The sequence below is a fragment of the Zootoca vivipara genome, chromosome 6 (genome assembly GCF_965207765.1).
Source record: "Zootoca vivipara chromosome 6, rZooViv2.hap1.1, whole genome shotgun sequence".
Lineage (NCBI taxonomy): Eukaryota > Metazoa > Chordata > Lepidosauria > Squamata > Lacertidae > Zootoca > Zootoca vivipara.
In genome coordinates, this window is record NC_142589.1 from 18,012,529 (window position 1) to 18,030,619 (window position 18,091).

At 46.1% G+C, this 18,091-nt stretch overlaps 1 protein-coding gene across 3 annotated transcripts in view; it reads left to right on the forward strand.

The window, feature by feature from the left end:
• Nucleotides 1–18,091, forward strand: part of PLCH2 (phospholipase C eta 2) — a 320,826-nt gene that overhangs the window by 198,591 nt on the left and 104,144 nt on the right. For all 3 annotated transcript variants that reach the window (XM_088671661.1, XM_088671662.1, XM_088671663.1), the window contains 3 exons: nucleotides 7,868–8,014; nucleotides 8,888–9,131; nucleotides 9,831–9,960. In XM_088671661.1, coding sequence (XP_088527787.1) covers nucleotides 7,868–8,014; nucleotides 8,888–9,131; nucleotides 9,831–9,960 — 521 coding nt within the window. The remainder of the gene's footprint in view (nucleotides 1–7,867; nucleotides 8,015–8,887; nucleotides 9,132–9,830; nucleotides 9,961–18,091) is intronic.

Genomic DNA, 18,091 nt, shown 5'->3' on the forward strand with positions numbered 1-18,091 from the left:
AAAGGATCCTACAAACTTCATTGCAATGTGATTTTTTAAATACATGATTTAGGGATGGACGTGAACAGAGGTTCTCCCCCCCCCCCCGGCAACCAATTGCAACATGGTGCAGAGGGGAGGGAGATATTTGTTGGGATCACAGCTATGGAGGAGAGAGCAAGACCTCCTCTTCCCAACTACTGTGGTCCCAAAGAAAAGGTCCTCTCCTGCCATGCTTAGTGTTTAGATTAAAATAAACCAGGTGCAGTTGCTAATCACCCATTTAGGGTAATGCTGGGGTGGAAAATCTGTGGCCCTCCAGATGTTGTTCAGTTCCAGCTCCCATCAGCCCCAGCTAGCATGACTAGTAGTAGTCAGGGTGAAGGGAACCATAGTCCAGCAACAGCTGGAGGATCACATATTCCCCATCCCTGTGGACATGTCTACTTTGACCCTGAATGAAGTTGGGTTGGCCATAGCAGTGTCACCACACAAACAGCCGGGGGGGGGGGAGGGAGGAATCATACCATTTAAATAAAAATGCCAAGCCCTATTCTATGCAGGAAAATTTACATTGGAGGTTTTTTTTAAATTTGACCCCCGCCCACCCATTTTTCCAGCTCTACTTCTCCCAGGTGGGTCCAGGAGAGACTCCTCCCTGACATCATGGAGAGCTGCACACATTAGATTATTTAATTTCTCTTAAGTGGCATACAGAAAACAGAAGCAGCAACAGGCAACTTAAAATGTTACAAAGATATCATTACATATAAAAATGTTACATTAATACAAAGCTACTGATATACAGACTACAACCAATTTACATGTGTCCAATATGTGCACGGCCACTCAAGCGTGCATCCCAGCAACCTGGGAGTGGCCTGAAAAGGGGGAAGAAAGGGGTGGGGCATCACACACGATTACCCAGAATGCAACCCCTTGCAAATCAGGGGGGGGCCTGTACAGTGGTACCTCGGAAGTTGAACGGAATCCATTCTGGAAGTCCATTCAACTTCCAAAACATTCGGAAACCAAGGCGCGGCTTCCGTTTGGCTGCAGGAAGCTCCTGCAGAAGCAGAGTCGGACGTTCGGGTTCCACAGAATGTTTGCAAAACGGAACAATCACTTCTGGGTTTGCGGCATTTGGAAGCCAAACGTTCGACTCGCAAGGCGTTTGGGATCCAGGGTACGACTATATATGAATCGCTATCAATTCGTTTTCCTCCTGACAAACCCTCCCTCTCAGCCTCTGGGTTCTCACCCAGGACCCACACAAACTGACAGCTCATCCACAAAAGTTTCACAACAATAAAAGTTCCTGGAAACAGTGGGCGTTGCCCTAGTCTCCTGCTCTGGTCTTGCTTTTTATGGGCAGGTCCAAGGTGGATGGTACTTCCTCAGGCTGCCCACAGCTGTGTCCCATTCTGCACTCTCCACACCCATTTCCAGGTGCAGCAGGTTTGTTGAGTTTCCTGAGGGGAGGGGCCCAGAGGATGGTAAAAGGGTCTCCCTCCACTCAGCTCTTTCTTCACCCTCTGTCCTCTCCTTCTTCTCCAGCTGCGAAGGATGCAGCTCAGAATTTCCTGCAGGGTGGGTCTTTAGCTGGGATGGTCTCTGGCCTCTTCATCAGCCTCAGCCTTTGTAGTTGGAGTCAGTCAGGGCCCCGCCCTCAGAGGCCAGGTGGGAAAAAGCCTGCAAGTCAGGGAGCAGGTCTATCCAGGACTCACAGCCAAGATGAGCTCGAGGGACCAACGTCTGACTTGGTAAAAGGAAACTTGCTATATTTCTATCCTTGCTGTGGAGAGCATTCCAAAATTTTGTTATCATTCGACAAGGGTGTCTGTGTTAGTGGACTGTGGATCTCCAGCAGCTGCGACCTACAAGCAAAGTGACCATGTAAGGACAGGATTCTTATGCTTTTTTAATTGTCAAAAGTCCTTGCAGTAGTTTAATGTTTTGTGTTGAACTGGGTGGTGGGAATAATGGTTTCAGATCCCAGCCCAGACTTGATGCAAACTGGCTCATCTGGGTATATTGTGCTGCTCATACTGTGCAGGGCTTTCGGGCGGCTTACAGTCTTGCCAGGTGTAGAGGCTTCAGATCTTGGCTCAAATTTTCACTGCGCACTCCGTGGAGGAACATTGGGAATATAATACGCGGCTCGTAAGTGCTAAATAAATCATTGCACGAAAGCGGTGATTTCTGCAAGTGCAAGGAAACCTTTCCTTCATAGGGGCCAGTTCATGTTGTGTGTAGACTCCCGATGACTCTGTCCTCCATTCAATGCTGAATATGTCAGTTCCCCTTTATTAAAAAGAAGTGTGCTCGGGAATCGCTGCCACAGGTTTAGTGGCTTTCCAAGCCCTGTTAATGGAGAAGGAGTCATCTCTCAATGGCTTTATGGAACCTGCCCACTGAATACTAGTTGCAGGAGAATGCCAAGAGGAATTTGCAGTGTATTGTGGGCTTCTTGGGGGTGCTGGGTTAGCCACAGTGGAAACAGGGCTTTGTTCTGGTCCTGCAGTCATTTGCAGGTGGGACAGTGCTCCACTCATCTCGGCCTGCCCTCAGCCAGCCCCCACCTGCCTACCTTCTTACAACCGCTCCAGGCAGCAGCATTGCCTATCATCTCCCTCCCTCTTAGTCTCAGTGTTGGCCATTGTAGAACTCAGCAGGGAGGAGGCAGTTGGGGCAAAACTAGAATGTTGGCTCTGCCTGTCATTGACTCTGGCGCCACCTGTTGTTGGTCTCCCTTGTTTTCTGCCCCGGTGGGTGGGCAACATGCATCACTGTTGCATGGCGATCCTGCATGCGTAAACCAGTTCACTGTGGCACAGAGAGGAGAAAGCATGATATGCAGGCTTGGGGGCTATGCAGAGTCTGCCACCTTCCTTCTGGTATAGGGGTTGCTCAAAGGGAAAATGCAGTTTTTGTAAACAGCCTGCAGCAGTGACGACGCTATGTGTGTGTGTGTGTTTTGTGTCTCGTCTTGGCCAAGGACAGGTGTTGGGTGGACAGTACCAGGCACTGACAGACAGTCCCTTCTGCAATGCGTGCCTTATTCTTCCAGTGAAAAGCAACCAGTTTCTCAGTGTTGTTTAAGCTCCCAATATTGAGAAATAAAGCCAACTCAGCTGCGTTCTAGTCACCACCGGGGGGGGGGGGGGCAGGAGAGGAGTTTGACCCAAGTTGGTCAGCTTAATAGCTGTGAATATCTTTCCCCTTCCATTAACTGTTTTTATCAAATTTAACAATGTAAATTAGAAACAATGTGACATATTAGTGGCTAATAAATGAAACATTTCAATGTTCCCTTGTAACAGCTAAAATATAATACTAACAAAATAAAGGTCAGGATTTGGTGTAAAGATAAATCAGTATCCTATGATGTTTTTATCATTTACTGTAATTTACAATAGAGTCACAGGCAGGGATGTTGGAGAAACGGAAACAGAAACGGGAGCAGAAATTGCTGATGTTCACTTACCCATCTCGTGTTCAGAATGGAAATCAATCCTGCAAATGCAACCAGTATTTGCTGTTGCTTTGATCCAGCAAACAATATCATCCTATTATATTACTGTTGATTGTAACATTTTAAGAACTCTCTCTCCATTTTTTTTGAAGAGTGGGGGTAAAAACCCCCACTGTAAACAAACAAACAAACAATTCTCCCTAGAAAAGTATGATTTAGCCTCCAGATGAACTGATTTCAGCAAATGGACAAGGGAGTGAAATGAATTAGTACCTCCACAATAGCAAGCACGGCATAGCTCTATGTCAGTTGATACATAGCTCTTGCTTCAGGAGCCAAAATTGTAGATCTTTGTAGCATCTCTGATTTGATCCCTGGGGTGAGCTGTTGGTCCAGTGGGTTAGCAAGTTCTATCAATAAGATGTTTCTGAGGACTGTTGCTTTAACAGTGTTTCGTTTTGTGTTCCGGGACACAAGTAGCTAATAAGCCTTTAAGAAATCAGTATCCTGTACACCTTGGATGAATGCTCCTGTAATGCTTTTTGTGAACACCACCAGCATGGCTGCATTTTGCTATTCTTCTGGCCTTTCTTTGCTTTCATTCTTCTATTCTTGCACCATGAGGCTGATGGAGATGCCAGGAGGTCAAGCTAAGGATCAATAGCAAAAGAGTTCTTTATTGACCACAGGTGGCTTTTATCTTTGCCAAGCCTCATCTGGAGCACTGGCATGTTAGAAGCATGCCATGTCCTTTTCAATGGGCCAATTCACTTTCATTTTAAAATGTGGCATTGACTAAAAGCGTATTATGAGCTGGGGCCAGGTAGCGCTGGGCTGTGGGCAGCTGTCCGAGGCGAACCAGGAACCAGTGAGCCACATCCCTTCCATAGAGAGGCAGGGTTGATACACAAGCCAGAAGCCATTGGGCCCTCCTGGAGTCCTGGTAGGGACCTGGTTCGACCAGAAGATCTGTTTGGCTCAAGTGTGCTTCTAACCTGTTTGGGAAAGGTCTTGTCAAAGAGCAGTAAATCACAGCGTTCAAAGTTGGATTTAACTATTTATTAGCAAAAACATGATATTCACAGACTTGGCTGAGTGTCAAGGCTAATGAGCACAGCATCTCATCCCTGGTAGGGCTTACCCCAATACTGAAAGTCCCTGCCTCCCCAGGGCTTTTCCCAAGCAATCGGAGACTGTGCCTGCATGCAGCCTGCTGTTGCTCCACCCTTTCAGCTCTCTTCTGGTTCTGGGAGACAAGCGGGGAGGGGAGCTTGTCGCAGCAGGATGGGAAGACACCTGTGACTCTTCGCCAGCCTGACTCATCTCTGCCTGTTGGCTTCCCTTCTCTGCTTCAGCTTCTGCCTCTGATTCTGGACTTATCCTGGCCACCGACTCTCCCAGCTCACTAAGCCCTGTTACCCCTTCAGCTTTTGACAACTCCTCTTCCCAGTCTTCTCCCTCTTCTCTCTCTGACCACTCATCACCATCCCACCACCACTCCCCGGGCTCAGCCTTCTTCCTTTGAGGGTTCCCCAGCTTGTTCCTCCGACCATCCCTCTGCATTCAACCAGTCCATGGTAGGTCTGTAGCTTAATGGTAGGTCATCTGCTTTGCATGCAGAAAGCCCTAGACCCCTAGCTTCTATTCCCAGCCCTAGGTAGGGTTGAGAAGACCCACTGCCTGAAACCCTGCAGAACTGTTGCGAGTTGGTGCAGATACTACTGAGCTGGATGAATCAGTGTTCTGACTCCCTGAATTAACTCCCACCTTACCTCTGACAGCTGTCTGCATCTCAACCCTGACTCTGGGAATCATGGCTATTGTGTGATGATGTCAGTAATAAGAAAGGAAAGTAGAGGAACTTCTAATGGGCTTACAGTGTGAGCAAATTACCAAAAAGCAGTAATGGGTACTTTGGAATGAGTGACTTGTGGCATTGCTCAATCATGCAATCTGGAAACTGTTAAGGTATCTTTGCCCTCTTTTTATTCCGTGCGCAAAGCATTAATAACGGTGGGAAAGTGTTATCTGAATCAATACCCACCTTATAACAATGACTCCTGACAGTGAGAAGTTCAAACCTTCAGGGAGGAGGGGAACCTTAACTGCATAGTTTTCTAGCGTACTGTCAGTCATGTATTCAAGCAGTTTAGCCATTAATGCCAAGCCCCAAATCTCAAATGTGGAGGATTAGAGCTGGACCCGTTCTTTGCAGTTGGTGTCTTTGCAGCTACCGGTAATTCCATAGTAACTGGTAATGCCCCCAAGGAACAGAAGCCTTGCTTGGGCACTAAAAGGCTCGTGTGATGTGGGAAGAGCATGATTGTGGTCCCACTACCCTCTATGTGTTGGAGGCAGTGGAAATGGTGCACTGCCCCATCGATCAATTCAGCCGGGGGCCTGTCAACTCCCTTCTTCGTAGTCTCAGTGTTGACCTTGGATGGAGGACTTAAGTAGAAAACTCTGCCCCTTGCCTGTTTCTTTATTTGTGCTGGTAGCCAGAGAATTATAAGCTAAATTTGTGTCTCGGCTCTGAAGGTTCTTTCTGCATCAGTGCAGCTTAGAGCGAAAAAATAAAATTACTACCTACCTACTACATTAGTTCACATTTGACAAATGATATATACAATGGAGGAGGAGCTATAGCTCTGCCATAGAGCTTGCACGCAGAAGGTTTCAGGTTCAATCCCCAGCCTCTTCAGATACCAGTTCATGATCTAAAGTGGTGTTTCCCAAACTTAGGTCTCCAGCTATTTTTAGAACTACAGTTCCCATTATCCCTGACCACTGGTCCTGCTAGCTAGGGATGATGGGAGTTGTAGTCCAAAACAGCTGGAGACTCAAGTTTTGGAGACCCTGGTCTAAAACCCTGGAGAGCTGCCACCAACCAGTATAAGCAGTGCAGAGCAAGATGGACCAGTGGTCTGAATGGTTACAAGGCAGTTTCCTATCTATCTTCCAGTAAGTGAATGGGAATGTCATGCAAATCCAAGCATGCAAATTGTTATCATCTTATTGGACAAGAAAAACTAATGCATGCAGATGGGGCATCAAAGGTATGGAACAGGCTATAAGTACAATGAAAGCGAGGTATGTTGAAAGATGAACAAATTAGTGGTGGGACACTCCTTGTTTGGGGCACTGTGCAGCCCTCTCACAATTTTATTTGCTGTATTTGTATAGGCTGCTCAATTGCATCCTTAATGGATCATAAGACAAGCTACAGTATAGACCAGGCATCCCCAAACTTCGGCCCTCCAGATGTTTTGGACTACAATTCCCATCTTCCCTGACCACTAGTCCTGTTAGCTAGGGATCATGGGAGTTGTAGGCCAAAACATCTGGAGGGCCGTAGTTTGGGGGTGCCTGGTATAGACTAATGCACTGGTAAATCACCAAATTGCTTTTCTTCCCAAGAGTAGGTTACATTTCCACCAAACGTGGATAAAAACACCTTTGGGTGGTTGATACTTCTAGTGTTCATCTTTTGCGCATTTGCCAGTCTTTGTCCTACCACATTTAAAGCCATAGGCAGAACTAATTTTGAGTGGTTCTTGTTCCGGCACTTAATATGCAGTTCCATCTACCTAGTCTGGTATTCTATTCAACAGCTGGCTGTCTCACACTGAGATGCCGCCAGGATCCAGTGTGCTATTGAACCACGTTGCTGTTAATTTTTAATGCTCTCCCTTCTGTACTAAAAAAAAAAAAAAAGTTCTAAAGCAATTTGCCCCAGTGTGCCTAATTCATGTGGTCCATGGGGTGGTTTGTAGGACCAGATTTCTACACTTTTTTTTTGCAGCTACCTCCTCCTCCTCCCCTTAACCACGATCACCCATAAACATCGTATTGCCTTCAATGCATTTTGGCAATGCATTCTTTTTAAAGCAACAACAACTGGAAGACTGGGTTGTTGTAGTGTAAGTGTTATCTTATGTTACAGGTAGGTAGCCGTGTTGGTCTGAGTCGAAGCAAAATAAAAAAATTCCTTCAGTAGCACCTTAAAGACCAACTAACTTTATATTTTGGTATGAGCAAGAAGTGTGCATGCACACGAAAGCTCATACCAAAATATAAACTTAGTTGGTCTTTAAGGTGCTACTGAAGGAATTTTTTTATTTTGCTTCGACTCAGACCAACACGGTTACCTACCTGTAACTAGAACTATGGAAGGCACCACATTGAGCCGCATGAAATGGAAAGGTATCTGAAGAAGTGTGCATGCACACGAAAGCTCATACCAAAATATAAACTTAGTTGGTCTTTAAGGTGCTACTGAAGGAATTTTTTTATTTTGTTAACTTATGTGTTTTTGGTGTGTTTTTATACTGCAAACTGTCCTGTGATCCTAGGAATAGAAATTCAAATCAATTAATTAATTAATTGTCATTATTTCTTTCTCTCTTTGTATAGTGGAAAAATGTATGAGTTCCATGCAAGCCGGTACTCAGATGATCAAACTCCGAGGCAGTTCCAAAGGTCTTGTTCGCTTCTACTACCTGGACGAGCACAAGTCATGCATCCGCTGGAGGCCCTCGCGAAAGAACGAGAAAGCCAAAAGTAAGTGTGCGTTGCACTCCACTCACGTGACTCATTTCTGTGAAAGCATTTTGTTATAGGAATTCTACAGTCATATATATATATATATGTGTGTGTGTGTGTGTGTGTGTGTGTGTGTATATGTTCATAAATGTACAAGGCAAACACATTTATGAACCCAGGTGGCGCTGTGGGTTAAAGCACAGAGTCTAGGGCTTGCTGATCAGAAGGTCGGCGGTTCGAATCCCTGCAATGGGGTGAGCGCCCGTTGCTCGGTCCCAGCTCCCTCCCACCTAGCAGTTCGAAAGCACATCAAAGTGCAAGTAGATAAATAGGGACCGCTCCGGCGGGAAGGTAAACGGCGTTTCCGTGTGCTGCTCTGGTTCACCAGAAGCAGCTTTGTCATGCTGGCCACAAACGCATAAGTATATAAACCAATTACAGGTAGGTAGCCGTGTTGGTCTGACGTAGTTGAAACAAAAAATAAAAAAAATCCTTCCAGTAGCACCTTAGAGACCAACTAAGTTTGTCATAGGTATGAGCTTTCGTGTGCATGCACACTTCTTCAGATACACTGAAACAGAAGTCACCAGACCCTTATGTATAGTCAGAGAGTGGGGAGGGGTATTACTCAGAAGGGTGGTGGGAATGGGTGATTGGCTGATAGGAGTGGTAAACCTGTTGACGACTGTTTCAGTGTATCTGAAGAAGTGTGCATGCACACGAAAGCTCATACCTATGACAAACTTAGTTGGTCTCTAAGGTGCTACTGGAAGTAATATATATATATATATATATATATATATATATATATATATATATATATACCAACCTTTTGCATGATTGCCAAGCCCACCTCCTCACCTCCTTGCCATATTTTATTTTCCCCCCCAGTCTCCATCGATTCGATCCAGGAGGTCTGTGAAGGAAAACAGTCGGAGATCTTCCAGCGCTATGCGGACGGCAGCTTTGACCCCAACTGCTGCTTCAGTATCTACTATGGAGACCACATGGAGTCTCTTGACTTGGTGTCATCCAGCGCAGGAGAAGCTCGGACGTGGATCACTGGCCTGAAGTATTTGATGGCTGGGATTAGCGATGAAGACAGCCTGTCAAAGCGCCAGAGGACTAGAGATCAGTATCCTTCAGTGGAGGGCAGGGGGGCCATGCAGTTTTGATGGGCACCTTGAACACAAGTTCTTCAGCAGCCCCCCCCCCCAACACCCTCACTTCTGTTTCCCCTACCTATTTGCTTTTCCTCTTTGGGCCCAATCCACACCATCACCCAGAGGAGAAAAGGGCAAAGCAAGGGAAAGATGATTCTTCCTTTCAACATTCCCGTCACTGCCAACAGCGCAGGTGAGCAGAGAGTGACATCAGGTCACTGCCAACTAAGTCCTGATCACAGTAGACCCATTGACACAAATGGACCTAAGTTAGCCATTTCTGTTAATTTCAAAGAGTCTATTCTTTGTGGGACTAACATTGGTCACAGCTCATTGTATTGTTGGAGGAGCATTTTAGGAATTCTGTATTGCACACACTGCTTCTTCATTCGGTTTTATCTGCCTATATTTTATAATGTGATTAAGGAATGTCATCATCATCATAAATAGCAGCAGCAGCAAATTCAGGACACAGACAAGAGCAAAAGGGCCTAGGATTGATCAGATGGCTTTCCACGATTTTGTTTCTTCCTTATTTAAGTGCCTTGTGGTTTTTGAATCCCTTTATTTCTGTAGTCCCAGGCAATCAGCCTTCATTCCATTCTTCATCTTCTCCCCTTTGCTTGCCATGGCAGAGTTGTCTCTTCTCTTTTCCTTGACTCCTGCTAAATGTGGTTGAAGCAAACCTTTGACGAAGCGGACAAAAATGGTGATGGCAGCCTGAGCATCAACGAGGTGCTCCAGCTGATGCATAAGTTGAACGTCAACCTACCAAGGCAGAAAGTCAAGCAGATGTTCAAGGTAAGGGCACTCCATTCACAGCTGCATCTCTACAAGGCAGAGTGCAGGCACAGGGGGGGGGGGCATAAACTGCAATATAAACACTGAACAGACAGCTCCTTTTCCTGTTGGGTTCTTTTGATGACTGCAGACCTGTTTTTCTTCATCATTCCTACCACCAGATGTCCTCACTTTCATGCTTCTTGTATGTTACTGGCATGCGAGTCACACAATGGCCACAGAAGGTGCGACCTTCATTCTCCAGGCTTAACAGTGACCCCCCCCCCCCCCCGGAGATGGTTAGTTTCTAGAATTACCATCATTTTTTTTGCATAGCACCAAGTGTCAAGATGAGGTTTTCAGGTTCCCGATTTGTCAGAACTTGGAGAACTGTTGAGGGAATGAACCACACTAACAATGATTGGGCTTTCCACCTCTGAAAAGCAGGAGCTTTCCACCTCTGAAAAGCAGGAGTTGCTCCAGCAACTGGGATGCTTGTAAAATCCAGAATCGCAAGGGGAAGGATCTCTCCCCTGCCCTCCTGGCTGCCTGCCTTCCAGCCTGCTTCTGCTCCTCATACTCCTTTTTCCTGCTCTGGCATCTGGGGCTGCAAAGTCATGCAAGATCTTCAGGAAGGTCCCATGACATGGAGAGACAGAAGCTGTCAGCGAGGCTTCAGAGTTCAGAGCAGGAAGGGGAAATGTGGTGCAGAGAAGGCCTGACTGGCGTTCCACCTGAGCCAAAGCCTAGCTGGCCAAAGGTGTTGGGAAGTGCTCAAGGATCCAGCTGGCCACAAGGTGAAGGGTGAGGCCTCAGACTGTTCCCAACTGGGCCCTCCAAATGGAATTGCCAGGTTGTATTTAGTGGTGGAATCGTGTGCAACACATCATCCTGCCGGTTGAACGATTCAGTGGTTGTGGCTATTTGTGCTCAGGGCAAAAGGGGCTTGGGGACCTGGAGACCTGGATTTTTGGTGCACCTCTGTCCCTAGAAGCCCAACACTTGCTATGGTGGCCTTGCATCCATCATCAGAGCTGCTGCATATTTCCTATTTGTTATGAGGGCGCCCGGAACACAAGGACCATCTGTCCCTCTGAAGTGTAGCTGCTGTGCTTAGCCTGTACCAATTTGTGCTCTTATGATGATAGGCTCTGCATCTGGTGGGGTGCGGGGGTGGTGGGGTGGGTAGGAAATCTGCCACCAGGCATACAAGGGCTGCCTCTGAAGCCTGTCTCTGCATTTTGGCCCTGACCTATTTTATAATTGAATGGGGGAAGATTAAAGCAACGCTGGCAAAGTGCAGCGCTATTCAAACGTCTTGTTGCGTACTTCACAACGCTGCTGGGAATTCGGACTTTTGTGGTAGGTGAATGTGTGTGTGTGGCTTATGAAGTGCGCAGATTGCCTCAAAAAAAAGCCAATTCCTTGGTGTCAGCAGAATCTGAAAGTGTTGCTGGCACCAACAAAGATGCTGGGGATTAGGGGGGGGGGGGAGAGCAAGGAATAATTTTCCCTCCTCAAATGCCCAAATCTGCCATTGTTTGTCCAGGTAAAGAAGCTGTGCTCTGGAAGCAGAATGTGTATGTGTGTGCTGAGACTTAAAGAAGAAGGATTTCTCTTAAACAGCAGTTTTCACTTCCCCCGCAAAGCTGCTTTTGTTGATCCTTTTCAATTGAATTTCTTATATATAAAGCGGAGCTTCAGCAACTCCTGCCTGACATATCTGTTTTCCTTTGGTCTCCTTGCTAGAGCTTATTGGAGATGGAAGTTTTTTAAGTCTGTAAATACGGCCTTGCTGGATTTGATCCTCTAGCCCAGTGTTTCTCAACCTTTTTTGGGCCACGGCACACTTGTTCCATGAAAAAAATCACGAGGCACACCACCATTAAAAAAGTTAAAAAATTTAACTGTGCCGCCCTATATTGACTATATAATTATGACTGTAATTTAACCCATGTGCAACTGTACTTCGTGCCTATTTTATAGTTTTGTTTTTCATCGTTTAATTTCCATCAGCTGTCATAACTGTTCTGTTTTATATACATTATGAATATTTTTTTTATGAATAGCTTTACCTCCCCCCCCCAAAAAAAATATTACAATAGTTCAGCCAGCTATCTCCCTGTCTTGCTATTTTCCCCCTAGGCATTTTATTTTATTTGAATACGTATAGGCCCCCTATTAAGTAGGAAGGAGGAAATTAATCTCCCTCCCGCCGCCCCATGGGAGGGGAGAAGCCTTCAGACCCCCAATTCTCCTCTCCCGCGGCCCGAAGTGGTACAGTCCAGGCAAGGCTCTGCCTGCCCCCGGATTACAAGGGCGCGCGCACTTCCAGGGGAGCTGCGGGGCGGCTCAAAGGCGAAAGGTTACCTTGGCTGCTGCTTGCAAGTAATTCCGGACCGCAAAGCCCAGCGTCCGCCGCGCAGCCATGGCGAAGGACGGGCGAAGGAGGCAGGGGAGGCGGAGCAACCTCCAGTCGTTTGCACTGAGCTTTGGGAAAGAGGAGGAGAAGTATTGCTTTCCGGCGGGTTAGCGTTTCACATTGGTGGCCGCCAGGCACGTGACAATGCAAATCGCCCTTCTCGTCGCCGCACATCGCGGCACACCAGCCAGCGTCTCGCGGCACACTAGTGTGCCGCGGAACAGCGGTTGAGAAATGCTGCTCTAGCCCAGGGGTTAAGAACCTCAGGTCTGGGGGCTGAACGTAACCCCACACACACACCTCCAGTCCTCTCTACCTGACCTTCAAAACTGCACCCTCTTCTAGTGATTTTGCCTTGCTGTAATTTGTTGTTGAATTGTGATGCTTGCTTGGAGGGTGGTGATTGGTGTGTCTTTGGCCACCATTGGTTTGCAACTCCAGAAGCAATGTGACCCTCAAGTTGAAAAAGGTTCCCTGCTCAGTATGAGAAACCTGTGGCCCCAGCCTCATTTTATGTGGCCCCTGACACCTTCCAAAGTGGCTCATTCATTTCTCCCTTGCTTCAGTTTCTTGCCTCTCTGGATCCTGTTTTTGTGTATTTAGTACACCAAAGTAAGAAATGGTTTTTAACTGCTTTCCAAGACAGCAGCTGTGCTGATCTTTTGCATTTCTTTTTAATCCCCAGCATACTTATTTGAGAGTTACCCCAATAAACCCAGTGAGACATGCTTCTGAGTAGACCTGCAAAGGATTGAGACTAGTAATATAATAATAATTTATTATTTATACCCTGCCCATCTGGCTGGGTTTCCCCAGCCACTCTGGACAGCTCCCAACTGAATATTAAGAACACAATACAGCATTAAACATTAAAAAATTTCCCTAAACAGGGCTGCCTTCAGATGTCTTTTAAAAGTAAGATAGTTGCTTATTTCCTTGACATCTGATGGGAGCAGGTGCCACTACCAAGAAGGCCCTCTGCCTGGTTCCCTGTAACCTCACTTCTCGCAGTGAAGGAATCGCCAGAAGCCCCTTGGCGCTGGACTAGTAATCTGGACGTGGCTAAAGTTAAAATTGAAGCAGGGCAATCTTTTTCTGTGTTAGTTAATCTACAGCGCTTTTCTCCCCATCTGCTGTTGGCTCCCCAAAAGATTGTCCCAGGGAGCAGTGAAAGCTAGTCCATGAGTGTAACAAACAGGGCACTGCTTCACCAACCTCAAGTCTGCCCTCAACCAGACTCATGAGCTAGAAGTGACCTGCCAAGCCCTTCCTCATCTGAACAGGAATTGGTTTCTGATTTCTACCCGATATCATGCAATATTCTCTTTCTCATCTCCCTGATGTTGCTTGTAGTTGCTCTTGCTTCTGTCTCCCTGTTTCTGTGAGCTCCAAAAGCTTGCTCCTTACATATTATAACTTCGAAATAGGGATGTTTTTGGGGGGACGCAGGTGGCGCTGTGGGTTAAACCACTGAGCCTAGGGCTTCCCGATCAGAAGGCCGGTGGTTCGAATCCCTGCGACAGGGTGAGTTCCCGTTGCTCGGTCCCAGCTCCTGCCAACCTAGCACTTCGAAAGCACATCAAAGTGCAAGTAGATAAATTGGTACCGCTATAGCAGGAAGGTAAATGGCGTTTCCGTGCGCTGCTCTGGTTCGCAAGAAGCGGCTTTGTCAGGCTGGCCACATGACCTGGAAGCTATACACCGGCTCCCTCGGCCAATAACACGAGATGAGCGCCGCAACCCCAGAGTCTGTCACGACTGGACCTAATGGTCAGGGGGTCCCTTTACCTTTACCTTTAGGGATGTTTTGGAAACTATGTCAGAAATGGGAGCATATATTGCTGCAATTTGCAGGCCTGTGTGGGGTCAGGAATGGAAATCACACAAGCAAATTTGAGCAGTATTCAACTATTGTCGTGGTTGTTTTTAGCCTGCAAACATTATATAAATAATTGTGTTGGGTTTCCCCCCCCCCCCTGCCTTGTTTTCGATGCTCCCCTTCCTTTGAAATGCATTGAGAATAATCGTGTTAGTTTCAGCAGATAGCAAGATGAATAATGTGGGTTTTAGTGGAAGTCAATCTGTGGAGGAAAAGAAACAGGACTGAACAGGATGGGCGCCTTTGCCTCTTTCCATCCCTTCTCTGAAACAACCCAAGCCTTAAACCTCTCACACATAATAGTTCTTTCACAATCTTTTCCTTGATTTTCTTTTCTTTATGCACAGACCCAAAGGCCTCTTTAAAAATTACCGCTGATGTGTAACACGACAGTGTTGTCTATTAAATTGTACAGAGCTTCAGAGGCTCCCATTACATATGGACTTTATTAGCCTCCCCACACCATTAATTTTCCTTCCAGCATACCCTGTTCATTTTAATCATAGGGCCTGAGGCCACTAGAATCCAAAGGGGGAACTTGGAACACAGGAAGTTACCTTATCCGTCCATCTAGTTATATGCTGACTGACAATGGTTCTCCAGAATTACAGGCATGGGTCTTTCCTTGCCTAACCTGGAGATGCCAGATATTGAAGATGGGACCTTCTGCATGCATAGCAAATGCTCTGCTGCTGAGCTACAAGTCTTCCTAACTCAAACTGCATCTCTGCCGTGAGCAGATCATGTTTCACACACACACACCCCATTTATGCTGTTCTAGCAAATACCCACCCTGCAGAGGTAGCAGCATGGAAAACTAAATATAAAACCCATTACCATCTGAGGATTAAGAAATGAAATGCTCGCATCTGTAAAAAGAAATAGCGAGGGTGAAGGGTAACAAGAATTAAAATAGCGAAACTAGAGGAATGGATATATGGATTATCGCTAAGTGCCCATTAGAGCCTTTCAAATTAGCACCATCGGTTCTCCAAAAGTGACTTTTTAGATTCATGGGAAAGCAGAATGTATGTTTTCCCTATAAAAATGCACTTGTGAACAATCCATGATAGTTTATATTAGAGCAGAATATAAACTGGTGTTTTGATCTGAAGGCAGCCCTGTTTAGGGAGGCTTTTAATGTTTAATTATTTTATTTCATTTTTCTGTTGTAAGCCGCCCAGAGTGGCTGGGGAAACCCAGCCAGATGGGTGGGGTATAAATAAATAAATTATTATTATTATTATTATTATTATTATTATTATTATTATTATTGATAAGGCTTTTGTTTAGGAAGGCAAAGTCAGGTACTGATTGTGGGGAAGAATGATTTTTCTGATTTATCCCCCTCCCACTTACTGGGATCCAGCTTCGGTTTATTGGTTCTCATTCAGTCCATCATCAACCCCAAACGCTGGTCCTGGGCTTTCATGGCCTCACCTGATTCAGATGGTCACACTCTACCAGCCCTCCCCCTATAAAGGCAGTCCAGCAGGACAACCAATAATAATAATAATAATAAATAAATAAATAAATAAATAAATAAATAAATAAATAAATAATTTATTATTTATATCCCACCCATCTGGCCAGGTTCCCCCAGCCACTCTGGGCGGCTTCCAACAAAATATTAAAATACAGAAATCCATCAAACATTAAAAGCTTCCCTAAACAGGGCTGCCTTAAGATGCCTTCTAAAGGTCTGGTGATTGTTGTTCTCTTTGAACTCTGGTGGGAGGGCATTCCACAGGGTGGGTGCCACTACCGAGAAGGCCCTCTGCCTGTTTCCCTGTAACTTGGCTTCTCGTAGCGAGGGAACCTCCAGAAGGCCCTCGGCGCTGGATCTCAGTGTCCGGGCAGAATGATGGGGGTGGAGACGCTCCTTCAAACCAAGGCTGGTTTGATCCCAAAATCAGACCTGAATCCAAAAATGGATCAAGATATTTGGTATCTGTGCTTTCTGCATTAATCTGCATTTTTTTAAAAAATAAAATAAAATCCACATTTAAATCAGTACTTAAAACATATTTTCTCTTAACACTTTTCTTCTAAATGTATTTCCTCTCCAAATATGCACATTTAACATTTTTTTAATTGTTCTGTGAGCCCAAGACCAGTTCTCAACGTTCTGAGAAGCACATAATTGAGTGGATATACAAACCTGCCCATTCGTCTGGGAGGGGAAGATCAGAACAGTTCATCCCAGAATTCATGAAGACCAAATTCCAAAGGCATCCCTGCTTGTATAGACACTGGCCTAACTATCTCTTTTGTGTGTGGTACCATTCTTACATCAATCCTAAGAAACCACATGAAAGGGTGGAATGAATGAGGGTTCAGTTTTAGAGCCAGGCACCCTTAGAAATGTAGATCCTTTCATTCAGCTGAATGGTTGCTATTAATTGAAGTCAGCTCAGTGTCTGGCTTTCAGCCTGGCTCTACCTGGATTGGGGGTGGGGCATTGAATGCTCTGCATGGTTCTTTATTTTCTTTCATTAATCCTCTGTCTGGCTTGACGAACATGAGAGACAGTTCACTTTTTAGTTCATTATTAGAAAACTTTCTGCAGATGATATTAGGGTGGTTTGGGTTCTCCCCCTTCCCTTTCTCTAGCTTGCCTGGTTCCCTTTAGCTATTAACCTCGTTGGAACTAAAACAGCAGTGGGTGAAAATGAGACAAGGCACCATTGTGCAGTGGAGACTCATGGAAAGCGAAAAGGGCATTGAAGTGGCTAGAATATCTGTTAGCTGGGGGAAGTGCCATAGCTCGGTGACACTTCAGTTGGAAGCGATCTTAGAAGCCATCTAGTCCAATCCTCCTTGCTCAAAGCAGCCTGGGCAATGCAGGGTGCAACCAGAGCATCCTTGACAGATGGCTATCTAGCATCTGCTTTGATACCTCGCGGGTGGCACTGTGGTCTAAACCACTGAGCCTCTTGGGCTTGCTGATCAGAAGGTTGGTGGTTCAAATCCCTGTGATGGGGTGAGCTCCCATTGCTGTGTCCCAGCTCCTGCCAACCTAGCAGTTCAAAAGCATGACAGTGCAAGTAGATAAATAGGTATCGCAACAGTGGGAAGGTAAATGGTGTTTCTGTGCGCTCTGGTTTCCATTGCACCAGAAGTGGTTTAGTCCTGCTGGCTACATGACCCAGAAAGCTGTCTGTGGACAAACACTGGCCCCCTCGGAATGAAAGTGAGATGAGCACTACAACCCCATAGTCGCCTTTGACTGGACTTAACCATCCAGGGGTTCTTCACCTTTACCTTAGATACCTCCAGTAAAGGAGTGCCCATCGCCTTTTGATGTAGTCTTTCTTTCCCACTGCCAAGCAACTCTTCCCATTAGGATGTTGCTCCTAAAGTTTTGGCAAAAAAACCCTTCAATTTCCAGCAGTTTGACTTCGCCCCCCCAAAGTGCATTCCTCCATTGTCTCCCAAGACAGATGGATGCCAACCAACCACATTCTAGTCCTGCCCCCTGAAGCAACGGAGACAAAATTAGTTCCATCTTGATGTATGTGGCAGCCATTCAGATATTAGAAGGCTACTCTAAGGTTTCCTGCTATTGTCTCATCTCAGTGCTAAACATACCTGGCTCCTTCATCCATTGTTCATAGGACTTGGCTTCCAGACCCCTCACTCTCCTCTGGGCATGCTCCTGTTGGTTCCCAAACCTGGGCATTTTGTTCCAGATGTGGCCTGAACCGCACAGACATTTTGCATGCAGAAGGTACCAGATTCAGTCCCTCACACCTCCAGCGAAATGTATCTCAGGTGATGGCAGTAGCAGATGGTGTGATGGGCAGAGGCCTATCTGACCTCCTGGCAGGTGATTCACTGCTGCTTACTGG